This window comes from Anopheles merus, chromosome 2R (genome assembly GCF_017562075.2).
Source record: "Anopheles merus strain MAF chromosome 2R, AmerM5.1, whole genome shotgun sequence".
NCBI classification, from domain to species: Eukaryota; Metazoa; Arthropoda; class Insecta; order Diptera; family Culicidae; genus Anopheles; species Anopheles merus.
The window spans coordinates 50,757,294-50,774,954 of record NC_054082.1 but is presented as its reverse complement, the minus strand read 5'-3'; the positions used below and the strand labels follow the sequence as shown (position 1 = coordinate 50,774,954).

The 17,661-nt window shown below is 42.6% G+C and overlaps 2 protein-coding genes across 5 annotated transcripts in view; both read right to left on the bottom strand.

Moving 5' to 3' along the window:
* Nucleotides 1-6,143: 6,143 nt before the first annotated feature.
* LOC121589314 (5-hydroxytryptamine receptor 1-like) overlaps nt 6,144-17,661 on the bottom strand; it is a 48,133-nt gene continuing 36,615 nt past the window's right edge. For all 4 annotated transcript variants that reach the window (XM_041908115.1, XM_041908113.1, XM_041908114.1 and 1 more), the window contains one exon: nt 6,144-10,944. In XM_041908115.1, coding sequence (XP_041764049.1) covers nt 8,411-10,015 — 1,605 coding nt within the window. In that variant the 5' untranslated portion in view covers nt 10,016-10,944 and the 3' untranslated portion in view covers nt 6,144-8,410. The remainder of the gene's footprint in view (nt 10,945-17,661) is intronic.
* On the bottom strand, nt 12,969-15,157 carry LOC121589313. The gene is made up of 2 exons (XM_041908112.1): nt 13,811-15,157; nt 12,969-13,698 (listed from the first exon to the last, which is right to left on the bottom strand). The coding sequence occupies exons 1-2, from the start codon at nt 15,049-15,051 to the stop codon at nt 13,305-13,307; spliced, it is 1,635 nt and encodes a 544-aa protein (XP_041764046.1). The 5' UTR covers nt 15,052-15,157; the 3' UTR covers nt 12,969-13,304.

The window sequence follows — 17,661 nt, the reverse complement described above, 5'->3', positions numbered from 1 at the left end:
TCGTAGCTTACAACACAATCGGATTAGGCCGATTAAAATCAAGCTTGTACATGCGAGGTGAGATGTTTACATACAGTTTCACCTACGCGTACCTTTTACTGGCTCAGATTTTTTGTTTGCACTTAGCTTGTTTAGCTATTTTGATTAGTTTCATTAAATGAGAAGAAGACAAACACATCAATCAAAGCAGACTACCATGCTCCAAGTTAAAATATGATCCTAGACCAAATTGAAGAACAACACATTATTACCAAACATTACCAAACAGCCTTACACATTATTGTCCACGTTGCCCACGACAAAAGTTGTTACATTTGTTGGTTAACAAATGCTCTGTCTGAGAATATACGTTCAAATGATGATTTTTTAAATATTACTTTCCTTTAATGTTTAATTTAAAAACTTGATACAAAACAGTCACTTTCACGCTTTGCCTTTAATTGCCATTTACGTTTTTAAATGCTAGTTGTTAAGGACTCAGCAACTAAAACAAATTGTTCAATTCAATAGAAAAAAACCATTTGTTCCGGACCTCCCATTACACAATGTTTAAGTATTAATTACAGCTGACTGGTTCAACCAAAATCAATAATTTAACCTTTCTAATTGAAAATAACATCTGTCTCACTTATTTGCACTTCCGAAGTGTGTTATCATAATTTGTTATAACATTAGTAAACTGTTTTTCTTTCTGTTATATAAACATTTATATGTTTTGATACTAGGTTTACAGAACCCGTCAATTTGACGGAATTTTAACTTTGAAGTGAAATACTAAAAATACGTTTTATATAATCTTGATTTTCACTTTACGTATTATGATAAATATACATAATATGAATTAGTAGTATAGGATTTATTTCCATAACTTTCATAGATTTTCAGATACATATGTGGCATACCTCTATTATACCACTTATTATCATAAAAAAGTCTTGATAAATAATTTAAATAAAGTGGCCTTAAACGGAATTGCTGATCTACTTATTTCTCGTGTTTTTTGAAACTCATTGTGACAACGGTCAAAATGTGGCATCGAAAAGATATCGGTTCATGTGTTTGGTGAAACAATATCGACTATTACAATAAATTAACATGGTCGAGATTTTGTTTATAGAAACCAAAACATATTAAACGATTCATTATTGTAATAAAGTAAGGTTTTTAATGATTTTAACCAATCTAAAAACGTATTATTATCCACCCGCCAAATTGACGAGTGTCCGTAGAGATAGGTATATAAGAGACGCCCGTAAACCTAGTGTTAAACACAAACTGGTTATTACGCACACAGCACACTTTTAAACACAACCTAGTATGGACTAAAACCTGCGCTGCATTGCTAACCACAAGGGCATATTCAAACAATACAAATTTACATCCATAGCTAAACCACTCCAAACTACGCAGTTAGCTGTAATGTTTGGCAAAGGTATGCGCAATCCAGTGGTTATACGAGTACGACTCTGACCCATTGCGGGACACATAAAAACTATTGTTGCCTCAGTGCACATACAGTGTGGTAACGGTGCAAAAGAATGTGCTTCCTACATTCTAGATTATTTCTTGTTTTTTTTTTGTATTTGTTTAAATTTAGTGTAAGTCAGGCCGGTCTCGTCGTACAGTCGTCAATTCGTACAGCCCGGCATATTGTAAGCCCTTCATGGGGCAAAGTTCCGAATGGGCTGTGGCGTAAGACTGACTATCTTGCAACCCGCCTTTATCTACTTCCATCTTTAAACCAAATTTAATTATTTTTAGTTTTACACATTTTTGTGGTGGGTTCCTTGGTAAAGTTGTCCAGTCGTTCAAATTAATAACTGTTTGAGTGAAATGAAATATTCGAATTTTATAAATAGTTAACTTTCTTTACCCATGTGCAATTTTGGCTATTCTTTGGATATAATTGACTACGGATAAACCAATGACACATGACAATGAGTGCTAATATCGGTTTATTGCACACAAAAAAGTATCCAAGGTGGCCATTGACTTCAGATGTTGCGAAATATCTGCGAAATAATATTATATATAAATATAATAAATATAATATTGATAAATATCAATGCTAAAAATGGTTTGACTTAACCTAGATTCTATATTCCATTGATATAATATAATGGTTTATTCTTTATGCCCTGACCTTTACCTAAGGCAGTGCATTCGTTATTCTTCAGAACAACAAAAACAATAACATACATATCACACGCTATTCGGTACCCAATAACCAGTGCTTTAAGACAGGTTTTCCTAATATTCACATTCTTTAAGTAACCATCCTTCCCGGAGCCATTTTCTGGAGAATGTAGAAAGTACCACGTAACGTCCCTTTTTATCCCTTGTTTCTCGCCCAGTGCTTCTTGACGTAACGAGCCCCGGTAATCCAATTACAAGCACAAAGAAAATTATCACCAAGCATTCTATCCCACCTCCGCTTGGGTACCGCCCCAGACACAGGTAGTCTGATGGCATAGCCCACAGCCGAAGGTCTGCGGATAAGGTAACACTGATAACAAAGGGAAAGGATTCTGTTCGCTTCAATATTCTTCTATTGAACAATGCTGGTAGGTGAGAAAACTGCCCGGCCCCCTTCATCCACACCATTGACTGCTTTGCACCAAATGTCATTTTCCTTCACGGAAAAGTGGCGACTCTAAAACTCATTTAATCCGTTTCGTTACACCAGCCAGCAAACCCTCTACAAACACGTACACTCCCTCACAAACATAACACTTTTAACGATCGATTCGTTGTTGTACGCCGGGTCCAATCGATCCCTGCTTTTGGTCCTATCCAGTGTTACATTGTCTTTAGCGTACGATGATTGAGGCAAGATGGCTGCCTTGTTTCGGATTTTCAACGCCGATTTGTTGCCATGCAGCCACCAACCGTTTCACCGTGAAAGTGAAATTATAGCCAACAAACGACACAAATTTTGACGAAGGAAAAACAATCCATCTATTCATTGGGTCTTTTGTTGATTGCTAAAAAAGGTTCCCAAATTTCTGAACAAAGTAGAACCGTCTACCAAGGCAGGGCTGCTAATGCAGTATTGTGTTGCAAGGGTTTTTTTGACTAACTATTTGTGCTGTCATTATTCTAACCCCCGGACCGTGCTATCACCTTCATTGTTGTTGATAATGCTGAATGTATGGATGAAATATACTGACTCGTCTAATCATGCTCACAAACATCCCAGTAAACAAGCCTGCGTGTTTTAAAAATCAAGCAGACGACAAAGTGAAACCTCATCCCTTAAATCCCTACCACAAGCGGCAGAAGTAGTAGCTACCATATAAATAAAAAACACAAAAAATCACCCGAAACATCATTAAAACTGAACCTTTTTCATTTTAAAGTCTGTCTGTCTTGCACGATGTCGTTCTAAGAAATGGGTCCTTTGCTTTTTTTAATGCTTTCTGCTATTTTGCCTCTTTCTGTGATCAGCCTTGTTACTAGAGGGGCGGTAATATCATTCGCTATTGTTTCAATTTGGGCTTCTCTTAGAAATAAAAGCAAAATGTCTCTTAATGCCAAAACAAAACAACCTTCACAAACCATAAGCTGCTGGGTGAAATTGATGCCGTTTATTTTTGGTTTTTGGAACTTTCCTGGCCACAAAACAAAACAAAAGGTATTGCATCATTTTTATGCTAATTTTGAATGATGATTTTCAGGAATGTGTGTAGAAAATTATTCAATTGTGAGGCACACAAATAATTAAGAAAAGCTCTAACTTTCTGCATTCGTATGTTCAAAGAGCAACATTTATATCATTTAGAAAGAAATTTTTAGTTGACTTTTGTCTATTTATTAACCCAATACAAGTATTCCTGATGATGATAAATGCCCGCAGTTCGTACAAAACTCCATTTTAGCACACCGCAGTATGCAACCACTCGACAGTCTAGAGAAATTGTTCACCCCCAGCTAACGAAGTAGACCCTCCGCCTTCTGCAGGTAGGTACTAATCTTTCCACGAATTGGTATCATACCGGGCGTGCATTAATGTGATCCGCTACGATAACATAGCTTCGGGAGATGGAAATCATGTTGTACACATCGTCCCAACGACACCCACAAGACCATCAATTCTTCGTCAACGGTGCACGTTAGGATTTCGGGGAATGCTCTCAAATCCATCATCACTCGAGCCTAGCCAAGCATTCACCTGATGAGCTCAGCCCAAGATGACCCTTGAGCGTGAACGTAATTGGTGCGTCCCTTTTCGGTGCAGCCGTACATACTGGCTGGTGAGTCGAATTTTCAACCTACGGTTGACGAGTGTCTCTGCTTCAAATGGATCTTCATTAATCATATCCGTCTGTTTTTGGGGTAGGTAACAACTACTTGCAATTGTACCAGATTAAAAGTGTCTGTTTGCAGTAAAAGACTTGTTTTATCTACTACAACATAACTTGTTGTTTCGGTTTTCACTATTTGTTTCACTGAATGGCTATAGATAGACCCCATGCTAGAATATGCACACAACATGAAATAAGATGTATTTAGTTATATAAAACACATAAATATTCGATTCTTTTGTCTCATTACTTACTAACTCATCCGGCGCTACAACCGCTTTGCGGTCTTGGCCTGCCTCAGGAGTGTCCGAAACCGCTCAGGGTCTCGCGCCTTCGTCTGCCAGTTCGTTATCCCGACCTTAATAGCGGACGCCTCCACGCCATCTTGACACCTCAATTTGGGCCTACCACGCTTCCTCTGTCCTTTTAGACGGCCCAAAAAGACTTTAAGGACTATATCTTTTGAAAGTCGCGAAAATTTGGTACACAATATCAAACTAGCACCCAAACATCAAACAATTATATAAATTGATTTTGCAATAGTTAAAAATTAATCAAAGATGAAAAAGATGTCCGGAAGGATATCGTTTGACCGTTTGTTAATACGTTTAGCGATAGATCGATTGAATTTCGATTGATAGATCTCTTCTATTCTACACTTTGTTTCAGCAACTCTCAGCAGAACTGCAATCCCCGTTAAAAAAGACAGTGAAAATATATCGCAGAGTTAAAAAACGAAGCAAAAAGGAGATACAGGGAATATCTAACCATCTTTAAAAACCAGGCGACCCCATTAAGCTAAAAACTACCATGCGTCTCCATTAGCCTGACGAGCCCTAAATATCATTCGAGTAGGCAGATATAACATTCGAGTAGAATCGTTTATAAATATAAATGTTTGCTCAGCCTTACCTTCCTATACAAGGTTTTCAATTCTTTTAAAGCCATACGCTTAAAAGAGAAAAAAACCGGAATACGAAGAACATCGGTCCATGACCGTGTTTGTCCACCGCTCATTAGGTATAATGCAAAGTTGATAATCATGGTTATGATTTATGGTGACTCAGCTGCCTTACCATACCTGCCTCTCTTATACCAGCCTCTTACGCAAATGTGCGGATCGTACTATCGATCCAGTCTTGCCACCGTTTGCCTTGTTCCTTCCATTCAGTCTGCGATGATTGATTAGTCGGACCACGTTCACCTACAATGTCCTTCCTACATGGAGCACTAGAAACGTCTCGAAATATCCACCTGATGTCGGTCTTAGATTCAAACAAGCACGATAGTGCCGAACAAGCAATAACGTCTTTCAGAGACTGTGCAGTAAAATATCTCCTTCCACTTCAGTGTGACGAACGCTCATCGATAACGATCAGCATCTGATGGTTCGGTCACCACGGACCACAAATTGACTGTTTTCTCACGCACTTGTCCACCCACTGCCAGTAGCCGTAGACAGCGTTTTTAAACAACTTTCGCATAGCCTACGTTGGCTGGCTGCTACTCAAGAGCCAAAAATGACTGCTCGGCCCATTTTATTATGATATATTAATTTCCATTTAAGCATCCAATTTCATACTATCCTTAAGAGTCAAGCCCGGACCGGTTTGTTCCGTGCGGCTTCGCGGTATCATCAAGTGATATGAAACATTCACACAACTTCATGCAAAATGAATTTTAGCTACAGCTTACACACACTGCCAAACTGCACACTGAAGGTTATCTCGAGCTCAATAATCTCCTATGACTTTATCATTAAAATATCTTACCTGTAAAGTCGGCTAATTCTTTCAATCTATTTAATCAAATGCACCACTTCCAACACATTTGTCAGCTACAAACCATTTTGTTTTAATTTTATTTTAAGTGCCCTCCTTTCGTGCCCATTTTTGGCAGGAGTAGTTTTAGCAGTTTTTTTTTTGTTTAAGATTCCATATTTCAGTTTGCTCCTTTTCTTCGTTCATCCATTTAGTTAGACTTCTAGTTGATATTTATTTACCTTTTTCATTCATTACATCGTCGTAGCAATAAGAGCGTTTATAGAATTCAGTATAAAATCAACCAGACTTTTGTTTCAAATACATTCGCTACTATAGACAGCCCACCCGTTAGCGGGTCGGTTGGAATACTTTCTCCTTTTTACCATGTTGAAGTATTGTTTTCATTTTTCTTTTTTTTCATCTCCCCTTTAATATCATAACATTATTTCCCTACTGAAGCACATTTATCAAGAATTGATTTTGAGAAATGATTCCGTTTGAGCTTCACGATATTTCTCGTATAATCTAGTGTTTCGATAACAGATTCCCCAAAAAGCTCAGTTAAGGTATACGAGTAGCGTTCCGGTTCAAGTCACGCTTCATCTTAGAGTAAAGTCTGTGTCCATTTTTTTTTTTTTGCTATAAATACGATCTGTAGTAGAGATTCAATCATCGATAGAAAAATAAAACAATAAAATAGTCCAAAACCAACGCAACAACTCATGCTCTGCTTGTAAATAATCGATTCTGCGCACGTATAGACACATGCCCGCTGTTATGCTTAGCTGGTAGTTTAGAGAGCTGAATTGTAAATAGTTGTAATACGCATCGCACGCACGATCGAGTTATCTTTACGCCTACCGTTCAAATAGTGAAGCATTACGCTCTGTCTAATGTGATGTGGTATTTTATTTTTATTTTTGTGTGTATTGAAAGATTCGTTTTGATACACCTGCATTTTTGTTCCTGTAGGATTACGAATGTATTTGTGGGAGTGTTTTTGACGGTGTGAGTCCTATGTCCTTGCCGTATAGTAATACACATACAAATCAATAACGAAAATAAAAACATTTATCCGATACGACTATCGCAAGGATGTGCGACATATGAGCGGTTGGTGTACACCTTGACGGTCAGTATAACGCACACCGTTCAATTAGAGCCTACGGAAATTATGCCTTGGTGTATCACCTTGACCTTGCATATCCTCCCCTTCGACAAACGATCACACCTAGACACTATAGTTTACATGCTAAAAGAGTTCATTTCGTTTGACGAGTAAATTCTTCAAATATCCTTCTCTAAACCCTTAAGATACGGTCAGAATTCTTACGATATAGTAATTGTTCGCATTAAAGTCTTATGTTCTGCTCTTTTCCGTTCCTTCTGTAAAACCGACTCATAGGGACAAATTAGTAAAGAAATAGGCTCTAAAAACATTAACCAAAGCCAGATTTGCTAAACTCAATGGGGAGTTTTTTAAGCCATATTTCTTACGCCATTCAACTAATTACGTTTCGTTTTTATAAAAACTAAAGCTCGTACTTTTGAGATCTAGAATAATTATACTTGGATTTATGACAGAATCACCTGACATCGCCTTTCTAGTCAATTAGCCGTACATTCGAGAATCTGCTACTAACAAAACTAATCTAACAGTTTGTTGCTACGTTTGCATGCCCTCTAGTAACTTATTTTTATATTTTCACCTATTTTCTTCCTCCCTTAACGTGAGCTTTTTGCAGTCCCTTCAAAGTACAAAGATGCATTGTGTTTATACCTCAACGACAAAGCCTAATGCTTGCGTTGAATGGCCAATACGAATGTTTTGGATTGTTATGATTACCATACCATCTATGTAGACTGCGTGATTGTATCGGCTTGGGTGGTTTGTGCTTTTTTATTATGTTTGTAGCATATTTAGCATGTGCTTTCTTTTTACTTTCTCTCTCATTATCTCTCTCTCTCTCTATCTCACTTTTTATTTTTCATCTGATCTGTGCGTGTGGCGGTGAGTAATTATTAATTTAATAATTTCCCAACAAGGCCAACCAACCAATTGTCTCACGGAAACCTAAGTACTCGATTATCTCGGGGAACTGCTGAAGGCGATAATAGTTTTAATTCGTCTTCAAACATGTGACAATCGGTGCTAGTGAAACATTTAATACTACTATGGCTGCACGAATTGCTTAGAACCGGCTGTATCAGACTTCTTCCTTCTTCCTTCGGACCAGAATACAATATTAGTGATAGGCCAAAAGCATCATCCCGGTATGAATGATAGCACTTTTACGAGGAACAATCGACCCGCGCGGTTAAACAAACAAAACCAAACCAGAGTTAGAGAAAGCTTTCCCGCGCCGTGTGCTGCCCTTCGTTCTCGAGCACGAACCGCTGCGACCCTGGCTCACCGTACTGGCTGTGATAGAAGTCCTCTCGCATCAGGATGTTCAGGTTGGAGCAGCGGAAGTACAGGATCTCCTGGAACGGCTTCCGGAAGTCGCGGTTCAGCGTGGCGTAGATGATGGGATTGAGCAGCGAGTTGGCATACCCGAGCCACAGAAAGAACGACGACAGTGTCGGGTAGTCATCGTCCATGAGCGGCCGCACCAGCGCCAGTATGAAGAAGGGTAGCCAGCAGATCGTGAACGCCGACATGATGATACCGAGCGTGGTCGATGCCTTCCGCTCCTTGGCCAGCTGAAACCGGAGCTTCTTCTGATGAGGGGAACCGCCGCCAACACTCATCGCCGGAACGATCGAGTCCGGAGGCTTCAAGCTCATGGACGTGGTCGTCGTCGTTGTCGTAGCGGTGGTAGTGCTCGTTTTATCGACCGCCAAACTGTTCTCGAGCCGTGTCTGTGCTCGCTTCTCGTCCTTCACTATTCGCCGGGCGGCACGAAATATTTGATAGTAAACAAACAGCATCACGGCGAGCGGAATGTAGAAAGATCCGAGTGTGGCGTAAATCTGATACCCGACATCCTCACACACGGCACAGAAAGGCCGCTGGTCGGGACCTTCACCGATCGTGTGCTTGTTGCCGAGGATGAGCAATGGAGGCAGGGATATGCAGGCCGCGGCCAACCACACCAGCGCCACGCAGAGCATCATTCGCCGGGGCGTACGCTTCACACCGTACTCGAGCGGTTTCGTGATGGCCCAGTACCGATCGACGGAGATGGCGCACAGGTTAAGGATGGAAGCGGTACAGGACAGCACATCAAACGACACCCAGATATCACAGAACACGCGCCCAAAGTTCCACTCGCCTAGCACTTCGTACATCAACGCCGGTGGCATCACTAGGCAGGCGACGCACAGGTCCGACACGGCCAGGGACACGAGCAGATAGTTGCAGGGACGTCTGAGTTTCCGCACCAGACACACGGCCACACACACCAGTATGTTGCCGACGATCGTGCCAAATATCACAGCTAACAGTACGATGCAGATGATCACCTTGCGGATCGTGTCCAGGTCCAGCTCGTGCTCGGACAGGGTCGCGTTCGCTAGCGTCGAGGACACGATCGTCGCTACCGTCGTACCGCCGGCGAGTGGCACACCGAGCGACCCACCGATGCCGATCGAAGCCGCCGGGCCGACGATGGCCTCACCGCTGCCACTGCCCCCTGCGTCTCCACCATCCCCGGTGAATCCGTGGCCGAAGCCATGGTCACCGGTTGACTGATTGTGCGCCAGCAACACTGCGAACGGTGTCGGAATGCTGCTCCCCGGCTCAAGGCCCGCCGTTACACTGCCCCCTACCACCGTGGCCAAGATCGTTGAAGATGTCGTACTCGGTACTTGTTGATCAAACCCGTTACGCTCGGTAACGATCCCGGCTGACCACACTGTGTGTGATTGTTCAGCTATACGCACCTGCTGTCGCTGTCGGGCCACACCAATGTCATCCACCAGCAGGGAACCAATTAGCGTATCCATATACACACATGTGTAGTAAGAAGTGCTGCTTTATGTTTCACACCGTCACCTGCATTACACAATGCAAACAAATAGTTACACTTCCAGCTCAGTTCAGCTCTCATTCGTTTCATCTTTCCAACGGCTTTTTCCCCGTAGAAAATCGTTAGGATACACAACAATGTGCGTCACTACTCCTTCTACCCACGGTTTCATTAACCTTACACACACTCACTTTCTTTCTTCTCTCTTTCTGTTTCTACTGCTGATATGTATGGAGACCTTCTTTTACTTCCTTTAATGCCACTCTATTTCTACTCTGCGAGCTAACCCTTCATAAGTCATTTTCTCTTAAACATATTCACAGACGCACACTGACACACAGCCACACGTGCACTCTTTCTCGTCCCCTTTCTTTCCAGCACTCTAACGCAGACAGTTTTCTAAGCTAATTACTGTCCCAGCCACAAACCGCTGAACGTACCGGACGATACGGAAAAACCACTCCACCGATGACATCCATCGACCAGGGTCACGAGCGAAGCCACAACTTTGACGCAGGTTCTGTCACCGACAGGCATGGCTGGACATTTATTGCCGTCAATCGGTTTCAGCTTCGAGCTTGTACAAGTGTATGTGAGTATGTGGAATTTTTACGACCCCTGTTTGTAGAACTTGATTACTGAAGGGACGCCACACCGAGAAATGATTTTATCCGCCGCGCTACACGGATTCGTTCCATCCCCGGATCCGAATGGTTTCGGCGTGCTGGGTCACAGGTTTAAAATGATTGATTGCCCTGTTCGAATGTAGGTGTTGGGATGTCGTACGGGACGGGACGAGCGCTGACTATGCGTGACCTGACAACTTCAGATTGAAATGGGTCGCTGCGTCCATGTCGTCCGTCCAATGCGTGTCCTGAGCTGTTGCGTTAGATTGATCGGTGCCATCTGAAATGAAATGGAAAAACAAGCAATAAGATAAAACACGATTTCCAAGCAGGGGTTCCGGTAAATGCTTCCCCCTCGTCTACGCATGAATGTATGGAGTAAACAAACTCAAAGCATTTAACAAACCCGTTTCTTGCTAGCCTAAATCAACCGAATGAACAACAAGGTGTAAATTATCAATCAATAGTTCCGGAGTGGGTAGAAGGCTTTACCTACAAGTAACTCTAAGTACCCTTCAGGCAACGATCAACCATACTCGGGGGGAAAGTTTTCCCTAAACTTTCGCTTCATGTGAGTTGTTAACTGGACAAACAAGCTGATGCAGGGGAATGCTACACACTTGAGCATCATCGATCTGGTGTAAGGGTAAACAGAAAACTTTCCCCATTTGATACGTATAATCCGATTCCCGATTTATTCCAGCACCCGGCGCCAGTCAAGTATACAGTTTTCAGTAAACTACCGACCAAAGTTGCGTGTAAGGTAGCCCTTTTCCCCAATCAAAACGAAGATTCAATTAAGTGATTCAGCTATGTTTCAGCATATTTTAAAGTTTTGCCAGTTTCATTTACTAATGACTGTACGAGATGCACTGCATATCGAACATGATCGGCTTGCAAGCTGTTGGTTGCAGGCATCATGATGAAGTAATTGAAACTCACTTCATAATGTGTGAAGTAAGTGGTATAGAAATGCAATCAAGCTTATTGATTGATAATTATTGATGTTTGAGTGAGGGAATGCTAGAGGGCATCGAAACTCCTTTCAGGTTTACCTAGTTAAATTCAGACATACATAAATAGCGAAAACTACCTAAACCTAACACTCAAACCGCAATCATAAAACCTGATTTTTTTTGCTGATTGAACAATTTTAAACAGTGAAACTGTTGTTTTTTATTGCTAATGCTCATTGCCGACAAGTTTATCGATGTATTTCCAGTTGCTTGCCACCGATGGCGATAAATCAGTTGAAAAGGGTAAAACACACAAAACCCGCGTCACATAAATCATTCGCTTAAATCGAAATGCATGCAAATGTTGCTCATTACATCCTGCTCCAAAATCCTTCCATCACACACAATGACGAGGGAACCCATTCCTGTGCTCGTTAGCGTTCTCCAGTTTCATTTAAAATGTGCCATTATGTTGCTGACTATAACGTCATAAATCAAAACTGGTTCAATTGCCCTTTTACGATATTGTTAAAGTTTCAAATAGAGCTGATTTATTTTACACATTTAACTCTTTGATAGATTTAATGCACAAAAATAACATTCATACTGGTTGTTTAACCTGTTCTTGAAGCTAACATGTACTTTCCTTTACCACAATCTAAAGAATAGGTGTAGGAACACTGTGCAAAACCGCTGCATAACTGGATTTGGCGTAAAGCACAGCACAAAGCAGCATTATGGTGGTTTTATGTTCCACCTTTTTTGTAATTTCCTCCATTGTTTCGTCTCTCTGCCACTTCCTGTGGCGCTATGCACGTTTCAATTTTGAAACCTAAAGTCTCACCTCCCTACGTTTTGAAACGTTTCGTGTGCGCTTTTCCGGTCCAGAAACCAGTGCAGTAAAATTTACTCTTACTCCACGGGTAGGGATCATAAACTCGCTCGCCGCGTTATTTTTTCTCGTATTTCCTGCTGCATGTTGGTTTCGTTAAAATTTAAAATTACTTTTTTTCGGCTTTGCTGCTTTCCCCGCACCCATTTTTGCCGCTCAGGTACTTCTAATCATCGAGTTGGAGAGTCCCTGGTGGTAAATATTTCTCACCGTTTTTTTCGATAAGGGCCCACTAGCTTCCTCTGTTCGTTCCACTGTTTGTAATTCGGATGTGGGAAACAAAACTTTCACCATGAAGCAGTAATGGTTGCACTAGTATGCGACACAAAACGGTGTAGCGAGAAACAAGTGTAGAAATGTTTCGACACGGAACCCCCACATCACCGTATTGTCCTCAAACTTTCCCCATTGAATTGGGAACAAGGTGCCATCTCAATGAAAAGAAAAACACCAGAATCCCTGACAGCCACAAATAATGAAATTTATTCACCGATACACCAATTTTTTTCAGCCAACCGAAAGAAACTCAAAAGCAGAATCGTAACGTTGCATTAAACTATGATAAATGACCACACCAAACGTACCTTCCGAAAACAGTTCATCTGCCGTGTAATGGTTGTGTGGCTGTTTTTGCTTTGTTTTTTTTGTGGATTTGTTTCCCAGTATTTTAAAGGATCGTATCGTTGTTGTTGGAGTATAAAGACCCATGAAAGGAACTCTAAAGCCGCGCAGCACCCATGGTGGATAGGAGTAACACGGCAAAGTTGGTTCAAACCATAGCACCTCCGTACACTAAGCCAACAGCGTACTTTCCAGTTCGAGGGAATGGACCAGCTTTTTCATTAGCAAATCCCGGTTTAGCTTCTGCGATATTTCGATGAAAAAAGCAATCCGTTCGTCGGGCAGACGACTTTGCACGAGCTTGGCCGCTGCTAGCAACTGCACGGCCAGCTGCTCGAGATTATTCTGAGCACAGAAGGCTCGGGCGATGGTGAGTAGTCCGATAAGCTGCCACAAGTGGCTCCCGCAAGCGATCGCTTCGTCGATCATCCGATTACCCATCACTTTCACATCGTCCAGCCATCCGTTGAGCAGATGCTGCCTTGCCATCTGGTAGTCGATGAGGCAGTGCTCGATGGGATACTGAACGCGCTGATAGCGCCGTTCCAGCTCGGCAACCTTACTCCTGCGAGGAAACATAGAATAAAAAGAAAAACCCAAGAATACACATCACCATATGGATTTTCAAGGCTCGTTTCCCGTGCTTTATAAAGCAAAAAAAAGCCGTCCCCACCTACTTGTAGCTTAAGTAGTCGTGATCAGGCTCGGTTGGGTCTCGGTAAGTGGAAATGTCGCCAAACACGGGAGCAACCACCAGAGTTTCTTTTGCCGGCGGAACGGCAAACAACAGCATCAAGCGACTGTCCGGTGGGGCATCCATCAGCCTGGGTGGGATACGCAACCCGTCCAGAATGGTCAAACCGATCAGATTGCACACCTCTCGCACCAGTTTACCCTTCTCGGGGAGTACCCGTACCGTGGTGGTCTTGTAGAAACCGTCCAACACATCTCCGCCGTACCGCAGTAGCTCCTTTGTCTTGCCTTGCTCGCGTAGCTCGTACATGCGATCGAATTGGTTGTACACTGCACGGTACGCACGGTATCGGAACTTGAGCAGTTCATCGATTTCATGCAACTCCCGCCGATGGTTCATCTGCGGTCCAAAGCGACCGTGCCGCTGGCTGTACATTGGAAAACAGGCCTGCGAAAGCCGAATCCGGCCCGATACTTTCGTGTAGCATTCATCCACCAGCTGAGCCATCGCACGGGAGCTTTGTCGCGTTTGTGGTAACTGGACAACTGGCCCGTGTCGGCCCGATGGCAGCAACTCTTCAATAAACATCAAATCCTCCCATCCACGGCCGAGATGAATTTGGCCAAGAATTTGCTTGTTTTTCTGCCGTCGCACTTGCTCCCGCAACGGTGGCTCCTTGCGCACCGTTTCCAGCAAACTGATCACATCGCACTCACCCGCCTCGGCAAGAATCTTCCAACGGGGACGATCAGCCGACCGCTGGCGGAGCTCCCGCTGCTCTGCCACTATCGCTGGAAACTGATGCTGATACTCGAGCAGCGAGGCACCGGCCCGGTCGCCCAGCGTACAATCGAATGTGGATAGACCGAGGTCTACCTCATCGGTAAAGTCCTGCTGACGATGACCGCCGGCCGGATGCTGGTGGCGTCGTCCGTTAGCCGACGCAAGCAGATGCCCCTCCAGATCGCCCGTTTCGTACAGCGCCCGGCAGTGCAACAAATTTCCCGGATATTTTCGAGCATTACGAATGGTTTCCAGTGCCGGGAGAGCCTCGCAATACTTCAACTGTGCCCGGGTCTTCAACACCACCATCGACTCATCGTCTTCAGACACTCTCGGCGATGCTTCGGTGAAGCTGTCGATAGCACCGCCCACATTGCCGTGCCGGAGCTGGTGCACACCAATATCCCGGACCACTTGCCACGCTAACTCCGGAGCGGACATTTTCGTTCAAATTTGCTCACCCTCTTTGGCCTTTTCGGTTCTATACGCGAGGGCACTTCAAACCGTAACGAATGACTGACATTTCAAGAGCCTAGCCTACTATATTGCAGTAAACTCAGCGTGCCGATTGTCGCATTTATTGCTAAAGCAGCAATTCAGACGAGTATTAAACTTTAACATGATGTAGTACATATTTCTGCAAAATAATTAAATACTTTTCTTGTAGAAGAAAATCTTCTACATTTTAATTATGTAAAGAAATTATTCAGCAGCTTTATTGCAGCAAAATGAATGTGGCTTTAAATTCCTTTAAATCGTTCTCACCCTGTTAGCATGCTAACGGCTATTGGAGGGCAATGAAAGAATTTCTTTAGCACTGAAAAAGCGATAAACCCACTGATTGCATTCTCTTACCATTCTTTGTGCTTCTACTCTCTGGCCGAAGCACAAAGTTCAACGCATTTCTACCCCCGAGAGCCAACCGCGGTTTAAACAAAAGATTCACTCTTTCTTGATTGCCTCGGGAAACCACAAACCCTGTACTTCAGCCAAAGGTATTGATGGAAGCCGATGCACGTTCTTGTCGAGCAATTCCTCGCTCCATTGGTATGAATCTCTATCTAGATTGCAAATTGCTTTGCCTGTTTTTTCCAGTACATTAGAGTCTAAGACAACGCTACGATGAACGAGCAAACAAGACACCACATCGCAAACAATGCACTGCGCGAATCTGTAGAAGCGCATTTCAACGCCAGTCAGGTTGGGTGGATTGATTGTTTCGCTGTAGTGTACGAACAGGTTACGACAATCGATAAGCTGACCTCACATAGCGGACTTCAATGAAAAATTGTACTTTCGCGTGCCGCATTTGCGAGGGGTGATCGAAGTCCATCATCGATGTTGCCATTAAAATGCGATTGCCGATGGTTTCGATGATGATCGAACACGTGCGCCGCACCCTGTATCAGGGTCAATGAATGGTTCCCAACGCATGTGAAAACAACACACATTCGAACACACAAATATTTCTCACCCAAACATCCAACAACAACAACCAGTAAAATGAGCACGTACGAAACGAACAAGCACCTGGGTTTGAGAATTTGTTTGGAGTGAGCCCATCTAGACACATCATGGCGGATGTGTAATTAATGATGTTAAAGTTGCGCCGATGATGAGCGGATTATCGATGGAATCCAAATTATATCACCAGACCGTATCAACACTCGTTGTCCCGATCCCTTTGCGCTGTACCTTGGGACGTTGTTGGGCACTTTTTTGCGTTCGTGCCCATCGTACAACCCCACTAGTACGCACGCACGAACGAACGCCCTTCATTACGCACCGTAAACGCACCGTGCAATTAAAAACGAATTACCTGTGGCTCGGATACACCTCATCCTGTATACGGCGGCCCTTATCGCCGTGTGTCTCTAACGCACAGTTCGTACGGTAGGATGGAACCGAGAAATTAAGCTCTGTGGGCGTAGTATCGCCCGCAGTAGTAATGTGATTATCCGCGGATGGGCGTCCAATGCGACCCGCCAGATAATAGACCTTATTTTCCTTACTTCGGTACGACAGGATAAGTGGATGGGTGGTTGGTTGAGTGCAAAGCCAGAAAAGGACACAAAAGCTGGTAGGCGTCTAGCCACTACACATAATGAGCTGATAATCATTCTTTGAATCTAGATAATCTTCTCAAAGCAATCTCTCCTTCTATCAGTCACATAGGGCGAAATATGAGCTGACACTGAGGAAGGTTGTTTCGTTGAGGAATGAATCAATGCTTGATGATTTAAGTTTCTCTGTAGAAAATAAATAAGTAGGTATCATTTGCTAGTTTACTCATCTTATTTAGATGCTTCAAACGTAGTGTTATTTTCAGGTACAATAAAGAAGCCTTTCTGGACTTCGAAGTAAATGTTCAAGTCCGATTGCCTTCGCACAGGCTAACAGATATTTTGATAGCGAAGATGGATACTATCCTACACGAATTACAGCGTTACCGTTTGAAGAGAATGCTGAATATCAAGTGGTTTATTTTTGCGATATTCATTCTAATATCCATACTTTTTTAATCGTATTAGTGTTTATGCTATACGCCTCAGTGTTTGGATGTGCTACTACTTTCTTGGAATGTAGCTATGTTTCGAGGATCGATGCTTGATCTGCAAATTGTTTATTTTTGTTATTCCTGAGATTGCGATCGTTGGTTCGGTTGCCAAATGTATTTATGTAAATTAAACTTTTATTTTCAATTTTCATTTTGTGACAGACACTACTTAGTTGCAACATGTTCCTTTCGAGAAATGCTTACTCAGTTGCAGCCGTCTATGCTCATGTGATGCGATAGTTTCGAAAAAAAATCTATTTAAATATTATAATAAAAGCTATCACCTTGCTTTAACTCTTTGTAGCACGAAACAACATATATTTTATTGTTATATTTTTACAAACATTCCATTTGGAACCAATCGATTGTTTCGATCGCTTGATCATTTCACACAACGAGTGCCTGTTGTACATGCAATCAACGTCTAACCCAATTTTCTGTACTATCTTTACCTTCTCTTACCCCACGGCTTTTTTTTGCATTGTTTGTTCACT

Bases quoted from the DNA above. Each gene is read 5' to 3' on its own strand.
- LOC121589313 (XM_041908112.1), bottom strand. From the start codon at position 15,051: ATGTCCGCTCCGGAGTTAGCGTGGCAAGTGGTCCGGGATATTGGTGTG. The intron at 13,699-13,810 runs GTAGGTGGGGAC...GTTTCCTCGCAG, and splicing joins CACGACTACTTAAGCTACAA to GAGTAAGGTTGCCGAGCTGG.